We start from the raw sequence: 11,666 nt of genomic DNA, 5'->3' as shown, positions 1-11,666 counted from the left end.
ACGTACACTATATGGTCAAAAGTATTTGGACACCTCACTGTGAGCTTGTTGGACGTCCTGTTTTCAAACAAACGATATAATGTTGGTCAGGAAAGCCTCAGACTCTCATGCACAAAACATGAAAGGACGAATTAGCCACAAACCGCCGACAGGTTGTTGGGTGGCAAAGACCTCACAACGTCCAACCCTTCAGTGCCAGTCAGAGTACCCATGCATCTCCTGTCCACCTTCAAAAGCACCAACATTAAGCATTTAGGCATTATCAACTAAAGGTTTGATCATTCTCAGCTGAATAAATAAACCTGGTTGATTTAACTCCGTCTGTTGGGTTCGATCTTCACAGTCTGGTCATAAAGGAGAAGGAGAAGTTCCACGTGGTGGTGAACGTCAGGAACAGCGGAGACAACGCCTACAACACCAACGTGAGGCTGAGCACCTCCGAAAACATCAACTACGTCAAAGTGGAGGTCTGTTTCACCTCAGAGGAATGTTCTGTAGAGCTTTATGTATCCCTCTCCTGTAGTCGTTAAAAATAAGGCCGTCCCAAAAGACATGAACAATTTTACTCAGTTCTGTATTTTTTCCTCTGTAGCCTAAAGAAAAGGACTGTGAGCTCAATCACACCACGCTCATGTGTGCAGTGGGATACCCCTTCCTCAAATCTCACCTACAGGTAACATCCATTCATCTATACATCCATCCATCCAACTATACATCCATTCATCTATACATCCATCCATCCAACTATACATCCATCCAACTATACACCCATCCATCCATCCAACTATACATCCATCCAACTATACACCCATCCATCCATCCAACTATACATCCATCCAACTATACACCCATCCATCCATCCAACTATACATCCATCCATCCAACTATACATCCATCCATCCAACTATACATCCATCCATACATCCAACTATACATCCATCCATCCAACTATACACCCATCCATCCATCCAACTATACATCCATCCATCCAACTATACACCCATCCATACATCCAACTATACATCCATCCATCCAACTATACATCCATCCATCCATCCAACTATACATCCATCCATCCAACTATACATCCATCCATCCAACTATATATCCATCCATACATCCAACTATACATCCATCCAACTATACACCCATCCATTCATCCAACTATACATCCATCCATCCAACTATACATCCATCCATACATCCAACTATACATCCATCCATCCAACTATACACTCATCCATCCATCCAACTATACATCCATCCATCCATCCAACTATACATCCATCCATCCAACTATATATCCATCCATACATCCAACTATACATCCATCCATCCAATTATACATCCATCCAACTATACACCCATCCATCCATCCATCCAACTATACATCCATCCATCCAACTATACATCCATCCATACATCCATCTAACTATACACCCATCCATCCATCCAACTATACATCCATCCAACTATACACCCATCCATCCATCCAACTATACATCCATCCATCCATCCATCCAACTATACATCCATCCATCCATCCATCCATCCATCTATCCATCCAACTATACACCCATCCATCCATCCAACTATACATTCATCCACCCATCCATCATCCATCCATCCATCCATCCATCCATCCAACTATATATCCATCCATACATCCAACTATACATCCATCCATCCAATTATACATCCATCCAACTATACACCCATCCATCCATCCAACTATACATCCATCCATACATCCATCTAACTATACACCCATACATCCATCCAACTATACATCCATCCAACTATACACCCATCCATCCATCCAACTATACATCCATCCATCCATCCATCCAACTATACATCCATCCATCCATCCATCCATCCAACTATACATCCATCCATCCATCCATCCATCCATCTATCCATCCAACTATACACCCATCCATCCATCCAACTATACATTCATCCACCCATCCATCATCCATCCATCCATCCATCCATCCATCCATCCAACTATACATCCATCCATCCATCCATCCATCCATCCATCCATCCATCCATCCATCCATCCATCCAACTATACATCCATCCAACTATACACCCATCCATCCATCCATCCATCTATACATCCAACTATACACCCATCCATCCATCCATCCATCCATCTATACATCCAACTATACACCCATCCATCCATCCATCCATCCATTATTAACCACAGTGTACATCATGTATAGATGCTCCTCCAGTAGTTCGGTGTGGTCCTGAACTCTCTCTGTGTCTCTTCTTGTTCCTACAGGAGGAGTTCAGGATCTTGTTCGAGGTGAATCCGTCCCACATCAGACGAGACATCGTCATCAACGTGAACGCCACCAGGTAAGGAACACGGTGACTCCTCTATACTACACTGTAAGGCCAGTTCATTGCAGAGCTGTTCATGTCTTTATAGAGCTTGCTTAGTGCTAGGACCTTCCCTAAACTGTTGCTGCAAAGTCGGAAGCACATCATTTCCTTTATATGATCGATTTATTACACGTTAGTGACTATTGTGGCTAAAACACGTGAATTCAGTCATTAGAAGTGATGTCCGGATACTTTTGTCTATATACTACAGGCTTTAAAGCAGAATCTATAACATGACTGAAGGGATTTAAACCCAAAATGTGTTTTTCTTTCCCCTCAGTGACAGTGACGAGCTCACATCGGCGCTTTACGACAACCACGTGCGGATCGTCATCCCGGTGATGTACGAGGCCAGTCTGACCTTCACCGCGTAAGTCCAGATTAAACATCAATTAGAATTTGTTTACATTTGAAAGGAACTCCGTTGGTTGCTTCGCTTTTATTCGTCCGCCACGTTTGTAGTTTTTTGATTAGCCAAGACATGTTCTGTGTCAGAGGTTTGCTTGTTTAGTATTTAAGACTTAGATCTACCGGAATGGGCAGGGGGGTTCAGTTACAGATTCATGTCCGTCTGCATTGCCATTTATGGCCGGCAGAGGGAGCACGGAGGCGCAGATGACCTAATTGAGAGCTAAATCTGGGGTCATTTTTTTGGCAACATTTTATTTTTTCTGGTCGTCATGAAACAACAAAACAAAAACGCTGTAACAGACGAAACGTGGCACCTCGTACACAACAGCTGCCTGGAAAAACTCCGCCCGGAGCTTCCGCTTCTGTTTTAAAGTGCTCGGGGGGTCCGAGAGTGCGCTGGTGATCGCCGTCATTACCCATAATCCCGCGGTCGCTCAGCTCGTAGCTTCACAGTGGAGGAAACACGTCAAAAAGAACGCCTGCTCTTGTCCGCTAACAAGATGTACGGCGGGAAGGTCTTACTAGCGCCAATCAGGTCTAATTATTGCACAAGTGATGCTAAACACTGTCCAATCAGAGCTTCTCTCTCTTTCGTCGCTGCCGCCACTGGTCGCTTCTTTTCTCCTGCCAGGGGCGGAGTCTCACAGAGGGCGTGGCTATGCGTGATCAGCACCAGTGGTCCTCGTCCCTCCCCCTACAGACACGCGGCCAATCGCGCCATCAGCTCTGAAGAGGTGTCGGACGCTCCCTCGTTATTCAGTCAGATCATCACTCAGAATTAAGGCACCTCAGTGGGAGCATTTTAAGGGATCTAAGGATTTAGACACGCCCTCTTCTCGGGGGACTTGCTCTTCTGTTTTATAGGAACAAGTACATGAGGGAGGATCACATCATCCTGAGAGAGGACGAAACGGCGCCGACTATCATCAACAACACCAGCGCCATCGGAGAGGAGATGAACGTCACCTACACGGTGAGAACACCAGAAAACATCACACACCGTCTTTAACATGCTGGAGCAGCTTGTTTGTTTACATTCATCCACTTTTCTCAGTATGGTGATTGTTGCCGAGCTCTGATATCTCACAATCTTTATTATCTCTCTGTTTTTATGGGTTGTGTTTCATTTGGGTGGTGCTGTCACCTCACAACAAGAAGGTCATGGGTTCAATTCCCTGTCCGTGTAGAGACGTGCTGTCAGGTTAATAAAAAAGTGTGTGTGTGTGTAGAAGCCCTCTGATGCACTGGTGACCTGTCTGAGGTGTTTCCTACTAATCACCCAGTGATTCAGACCCACTGCAACCAGGATAAAGCCAGACTGGTAATCGTGGGTGATTTCTGCTTGTGTTTTACAGATCGAGAGGGATTCTGGGATACAGAGTCCTCCCCTCCAGCTCACCGTCACGTTCCCGTACAAGACGGCGGCAGAGAACTTCCTGCTGTATCTGACGGGCGTCACGTCCACCGCCGTGAGTGATTCTGGTTTATAGATGTAATAAATCAGGACGTTCTCGTTTTATCTCGTTTCTTGAGTCTTAAATTCACATAATTTTTGTTTTGTATTTCTCTCAGAACGTCACATGTGACCACAAATCGCTGCTCGACCCTTCAAACGTCGGCCGAAGAGAGATCAGCCACATACCCAAAGCCGAGACCCTGAGTGACTACCTGGTGGTGAGTGTTCCAGTCCCCTCTGTGTACGGAACACCATATGGCCGAAAGTATTCGGACACCTGACCATCAGCACATGCTATTAAAACAGAGCAACCTCTGTGTGATCTTTTAAAAAGGCTGTGGGAATTTGTGCACATGATTATTATTATTTTTATTACTTTATAATTATTATATTTTATTATTACTATTATTATTATTATTATTACTATTATTATTATTTTATAATTATTATATTTTATTATTATTATTATTTTAGTATTATTTTATCATTATTATATTTTATTATTATTTTATTATTATTATTATTATAATTTTTATTATTACTATTATTATTACTATTATTATTACTATTATTATTATTATTTTATTATTAATATTATTATTATTGTTTTATTATTATTATTACTATTATTATTATTATTATTATTATATTATTATTATTGTTGTTGTTTTATTAATATTATTTTATTATTATTATTACTATTATTTTATTATTATTATTATTATTAATATTTTTACTATTTTAATTATCACCTGACCGTGAGCACATGCTATTAAAACAGACTGACCTCTGTGTGACCTTTTGAAAAGGCTATTGGAATTTGTGCTCATTCAGTTTTAACATTAGAGCATTTGTATGGCTGGGCACTAATGCTTAGTGGGTGTTCCGGTTCATCCCAGAGCTGTTGAGTGGGGCTGAGGTCAGGGCTCTGTGCAGAACACGGGGGCACAGTCATGCTGGAACAGGAATGGGCCTTCCCTAAACTGTTGCTGCACAGTTAGAAGCATGTTATTTAACATGAGTTTAAATATTAGAAGTGGTGTCTATTTAACCTCTCCTACTGATAGAAATCTTATCCCTCTTCTGCACATGCTCAGACCACCTCAGTCTCCCCTCCTAACTACTGTAATGTTATTAAGCTTATCTGTGGTGTCCACATACTTTTGAACTCTCTCTCTCTCTCTCTCTCTCTCTCTCTCTCTCTGTCTCTCTCTCTCTCTGTACCCAGAGCTGTAAGGAACGGGCGAACCCCTGCACCTCATTCAGCTGCTCTCTTCCTTCAGCCGACTCCAACCAGGTCAACGTGACCTTCAGAGTCTGGAAGTCGACCTTCATCAAGGTAAAACGTCCTTCTGCTCAGAGCAACAGGGGCGCTCGAGAAAGCGTGTGGTTTTGGACTTTTATCCTCTAACTCAAGAACAGTTCTACCCTACCTCACAGCTATAAAAATAATATTATAAAACGGCCCCAAAAATATAATGACAAGATAAAATAAGCAGACAGAATCATGATACCTGTAATCTTACCATAACATGACACATATGTGGTATTAAAATCCAAATAAAATATAAAATATATAATATTCTCTAATTATTACTATGAAAGCCTCTGAAAGACATTTTTAATATTATCAATTATTATTATTATTTATTATTATTACATCTATAATATACTATAATTATTATTATTTCTATTATTTCTATTATTATTATTATTTATATTATTATTATTATTATTGGTGTTATTATTAATATTATTTTATTATTATTATTATTATTAATAATAATAATAATTTGATTATTATTATTATTATTATTATTATTATTATTATTATTAATATTATTATTATTATTATCATCATCATTATTATTATTGTTATTATTATTGTTAATATTATTATTACTATTAATAATTTTATTATTATTATTATTGCTGTTAGTATTATTATTATTAATATTAATTTGATTATTATTATTATTATTATCATCATTATTATTGTTGTTATTATTATTATTAATATTATTATTAATATTATTGTTATTAATATTATTATTATTATTATTATTGCTGTTAGTATTATTATTATTATTAATATTAATTTGATTATCATGATTATTATTCGTGTGCAGGCGGAGTTCTCCAGTCTCTACATGCTGGTTCATGCTAATCTGAAGAATAAAAACTCCACCTACTTCCAGTTAAGCAAGAGTGACGAGAGCCGAGAGGTGAGAGGTCATGAGGGGTCATTCTACCAAATAAGTCTGGATCTTTGTGTGCCCAGATTGGGTGGATGAGTTTGGGTAAATGGTTCCTCTGTTGATCCTGTGGGTTTCAGGTTCGAGTGCAGATCTCTAAAGAGAGTCGTGGTGGGATTCCTCTGTGGATCATCATCCTCAGTATCCTGATCGGTCTGCTCATCCTGGCGCTGGTCATCTTCTGTCTGTGGAAGGTAAGAGGGACACCTTTCTACACCAATCCGGCCACTATACTGCCAATAGTATGTAGACACCATCCATTGAACTTAAAAAATGTGGGCATTAATATGAAAATGCACACTTTTTTTGCAACCATAACAGACTCCACTCCTTTGAGTAGGTTTTCCACAAGATTTGGAAGTGTGTCTGTTGGAATTTGTATTTGTGTGGTCAGGCACTGATGTTGAACAATAAATCAGGAGGTGTCCACATACTTTTGGTCATAATGTGTATCTCTAAAATTCTTCATAAGTTTGACTAGTAATAATAAAATTTTCAGTACTTACAGCATCATTTTGCTTCTGAATTCTTTCCCAGTTCGGCTTCTTCAGGAGGAAATCGGTGGAGGAGATGAAGGAGGACATGAGAGATGATTAACGGCTTCGGTCTCCGTGTCTGAAGTTCTCGAACCCTCAGGTTTAAACCACAATCACAAATTCTCCGTGTCTGTATGGACTCAGTGACATCACAGCAGATCAAGACTATCACCTTCATTCCGGTCTGTAGTGTCCAGATCCTTTGGATGGGTTTGAACCTCAAAGGGTCGCACCTTAACTTTTGGGTTTGGGTTCTACTTGACCATCAAACCATCACAACAGATCCAATCCTGTCGAGTTCTGTACATCAACGGACTAATCCAAATGGAAAACGAACTCCAAATGGAGTATAAACTAAAGACTTGCTTCTAGACACGGAGTCACAGCCCTGCCACGCCACGTTTGCAGCAATGATTTAAACCAAAACGTCCAGATCATGACCACTGAAGCTCTGCAATCCACCAAAAACACCAACAGAAGAACCAAAACCCAACAGAAGAAGACTCGACATCCCGTCACAGTCCACACCTCAGTCTGGAGTCTGGAATCTATAATAGTGACGCAAACTCAACAGGAAACCTTGTGAAACTGAAGATGACTCCTATACAAACCCCGTTTCCAGAAAAGTTGGGACATCTTGTAAAAATGAGATGTGTGATGTCTTTAATTAAGCGACAACATTAAAAAAAATTCCAGTGGTTCAGTGATCAGTTTCACTGTAGTTTGTAAATAGAAACAGGTTTAGAATTTGAAGTTGGACGGAGGCAAAACAAAGTGAAAAGTTGATGGATGTTGAAGTTACAGTGTTCTGGAACAATCCACAATGATCAGGTATCAAAGGAGGATCAATCTGTACAAGCAATGATGGCTCATGGCTCACTACTGTGTTCCAAACTTGTAAGAATTGTAAGAATGGTCAGTCAGTTGTAGATTGCAAGATTTGACCATCTGTAACCATCTACTGTACATAATATCGTGTAAAGATTCAGGAAATCTGAAGCAATCTCAGTCCGTGTGGGCCAAACCCCTGATGGAACTCAGTTCTTCAGTTCACCTTTTAATGCTCTCACCAAGAAAATAATGATTAAAAATTATTTCTTTGCACCAAATTCAGGCCTTAAACCTAAGCTCTAAACCCAGGCCATAAACCTTAGCCTAAAACCCTGGTGTTAAACCCAAGCTTTAAACCCAGTTCTTAAATCAAGGTCTTAAACTCAGGCCTTAGACCCAGGCTTTAAACCTTAGCCTCAAACCTTAGCCTTAAACCTTAGCCTTAAACCCAAGCCTTAAACCTTAGCCTTAAACTCAGGCCTTAAACCCTGGTGTTAAACCCAAGCTTTAAACACAGGCCTTAAACCCAAGCTTTAAACCCTGGTGTTAAACTCAGGCCTTAAATGAATAAATAATGTATAATAAAAAAATTAAAAAAAAGATTTATTTGCATTTCTTAGTTTCCTGGGACTAAACCAACAACAAACTATTCATATTTCTTTTACTAGTGCACACAGTATTCAAGTTGACATCTCGGTTAGAAAGATATTAAAACCATGTACCAATATTTTTGAGTTTAACACACATCGACCAAGGAGTAGATCCGGCCCAAACAATATCATTTAGTATTTAGACCCAAATGGTTAAACAAAGATTCATGAGAATGAAGACATCACACATCACTTTTACTGCGTTTTACTGAACGTCCCAACTTTTCTGAAAATGTGGAACCTGAAGAACGTGAATCCTGGAGCTTTACGCCAACTAAATCTAGTTCTGGACCCCGGTGCTCTGTTCCCGTGGACATGAAGGACCAGCCAACATGATCCCAAACATGATAATTCCACATTTGCTATCAACCACCATCACGTTTCATAGCAAAGCTTTCTGGATTGCCATGTCGTCATGACCTGATCACACACACAGAGACCTTCACGTGAATCCACTCCAGTTCTCAATCACTGTAATTAATCTTTGGTTCCTACATGGTGGGGTCATGTCTTACCCCTCTTCTCGTCCCTCTGCTCTCCCCTGGCATTAGACACTGATTATCAGACGTGCGTCTGATTGTACTGTACGTGTATATAAAGCTAAAAGTGTAAATAGAGCAATAATATTTTTACATTATTTTTATGTTATCTTCATAACATCCGGTTCTGGTTCTGGTTCCGGTTCTGAGAGGAGAACTCCTCTACTGCTAATCACTCAGACGCTTTGGATCAGTTACGATAAAAAATCAGCTTATTGTAGCGAATGAATCATGTAAATATCTTAAATCCTTTCATATTTTTGTACATGTAATTTAATCTCTCGTCTCACATCATCCAGCACTGACTGAAGCTTTATGACGTTTTTGCTTTGTTCTTCAGCAGGTTTCTGTTTGGGTCCCAGTCTGGTACTAAAGTGTTTAGTTTGGTCTGAACGTTAATTATCATGTTAAGCTGACAATGTCCGACATGTGTGAAGCCATCAGGCTCTTTTATTTTTACCAGCCAGCGCCTCTAAAGTCACGTATTCCTCCACCGCTCGTGCCGGCACCTCAAATGGACAGTAGGACTCGAGGCAGCGAGGTTATACCTCCATCCGGGCTTTCCTCAATTAGACACGACCACTTGTGTCTGTAAAGTGGCCGACCAGGCTTTAAATCCAAGTCTTAAACCCTGATGTTAAACCCAAGCTTTAATCTCAGGCCTTAAATCCATGTCTTAAACCCTGGTGTTAATCTCAGGCCCTAAAACCAAGGCTTTAAACCCAGGTGTTAGACCCATTCCTTAAACCCAGTGTTTAAACCCAGGTCATTAAGCCAGGCCTTAAACTCAGGCATCAAACCCAAGCTTTAAAACCAGGCCTTAAACCTAGGTTTTAAACCTTAGCCTTAAACCCTGGTGTTAAACCCAGGCCTTAAACCCAGACCTTGAACCCTGGTGTTAAACTCTGGTGTTAAACCCAAGCTTAAAACCTTAGCCTTAAACCCTGGTGTTAAACACAGGCCTTTAACACAGTCCTTAAATCCTGGTGTTAAACCCAGGCCTTAAATGAATAAATAATGTATAATTAAAAATAAAAAAAAAAGATTTATTTGCATTTCTTAGTTTAAAACCTTAGCCTTTAACAGAGGCCTTAAATCCTGGTGTTAAACCCAGGCCTTAAACCCAAGCCTCAAACCCAAGCTTAAAACCTTAGCCTTTAACACAGGCCTTTAACACAGGCCTTAAATCCTGGTGTTAAACCCAAGCCTTAAACCTAAGCCTTAAACCCAGCCCTTAAACCCAAGCCTTAAACCCAAGCCACAAACCCAGGTGTTAAACCCAGGCCTTAAACCCAAGCCACAAACCCAGGTGTTAAACCCAGGCCTTAAACCAAGGTGTCAAACCCAGGCCATAAATCCTGGTGTTAAACTCAGGCCTTAAACCAAAGCCTTAAACCCAGGTGTTAAACCCAGGCCATGAACCCAGTGTTTTTTTCTTTGTTGTTTACGAGTTATCAAACTTACCTCAATTCTCAGAAGTCCTAATCACTGCTGGCTCATACAATTCCATCATACAATCACAACTTAGATCAACAAAACAGATTTGATCTCTCTAAAACATCCTAACTGGGGATTAGTTTTAGATTTAAAAGTTTGAAATGATTTATTATCTGCAGCAGCATCAGTCGAGTGTAAAGTTGGTGATGATCGTCATGTTTCTGTTGAGAGAACGTTATGATCGATTGATTATTTTGTGTGGGGATTAACTATAAGCCAAATACAAAACGATGACTGTACTTTTATTCGTCTACATACTTTATTTTCTGTGGAGCGAGATGTGATGAGATGTGCTGAGATGTCGAGTGTAGATCTTTCACACCTGGTTGGCATCAACACTCCACTTTATGTCTGAGTTCTGGATTTGAGAGTTTTTGTGTCACTGCTGTGAAGTTTTTATGTAATGCACTAGTTTTTATTAGCACCAAGTGTTGCACATTCTGTCTGAAATAATCTGCACATGAAATAAAGACTTGTTTTGTAAAGAACTCACAGATTTATTTATTATTTATGCTTAACACAGCAAGTGATTATTTGGTATTATTTATTATTTGGAGTGTAATTTAATAGCCAAGTAATTTATCATCGCTTTGATCGAGGACATGGTGCAAGAACATCCATGTTGACGTGACGAAGAGAGAATCAAACCCAGGTCTTAGGACCCTGGAATTGTTCGGCACCAACACTACCTGCCACTTGTTTACATTTGCCAAATAAATATTAAGTTATTAAGTCATTTTATTTTGATCTGCATTGACAATGAGTGGATCTGAAATTCATTTAATAATAGTGCTTCTACCAGTCCATCACCCATCATCACCCATCCATCACCAATCCATCACCCATCCATCACCAATCCATCACCAATCCATCACCCATCCATCACCAATCCATCACCCATCCATCACCCATCCATCACCCATCCATCACCCATCCATCACCAATCCATCACCAATCCATCACCCATCCATCACCAATCCATCACCCATCCATCACCCATCCATCACCAATCCATCACCAATCCATCACCCATCCATCACCCATCCATCACCAATCCATCACCCATCCATCACCCATCCATCACCCATCCA

General features: G+C 40.0%; 1 protein-coding gene across 1 annotated transcript in view; it reads left to right on the top strand.

Annotated features, from left to right (window-relative positions):
* The window catches only part of itga1 (integrin, alpha 1), a 43,183-nt gene extending 32,120 nt beyond the window's left edge, over positions 1-11,063 (top strand). Inside the window, exons 19-29 of the mRNA XM_063013603.1 lie at positions 344-467; positions 593-673; positions 2,297-2,373; positions 2,681-2,770; positions 3,676-3,784; positions 4,167-4,280; positions 4,384-4,485; positions 5,496-5,606; positions 6,397-6,492; positions 6,603-6,716; positions 7,060-11,063. Of these exons, the coding sequence (XP_062869673.1) occupies positions 344-467; positions 593-673; positions 2,297-2,373; positions 2,681-2,770; positions 3,676-3,784; positions 4,167-4,280; positions 4,384-4,485; positions 5,496-5,606; positions 6,397-6,492; positions 6,603-6,716; positions 7,060-7,119 (1,078 nt within the window). The 3' untranslated portion in view covers positions 7,120-11,063. The remainder of the gene's footprint in view (positions 1-343; positions 468-592; positions 674-2,296; positions 2,374-2,680; positions 2,771-3,675; positions 3,785-4,166; positions 4,281-4,383; positions 4,486-5,495; positions 5,607-6,396; positions 6,493-6,602; positions 6,717-7,059) is intronic.
* The last annotated feature ends 603 nt before the right edge of the window (positions 11,064-11,666 follow it).

The sequence above is a fragment of the Trichomycterus rosablanca genome, chromosome 18 (genome assembly GCF_030014385.1).
Source record: "Trichomycterus rosablanca isolate fTriRos1 chromosome 18, fTriRos1.hap1, whole genome shotgun sequence".
Taxonomy (NCBI): domain Eukaryota; kingdom Metazoa; phylum Chordata; class Actinopteri; order Siluriformes; family Trichomycteridae; genus Trichomycterus; species Trichomycterus rosablanca.
Note: the sequence above shows the minus strand (reverse complement) of the source record. Positions and strands in the feature narration are given on the sequence as shown.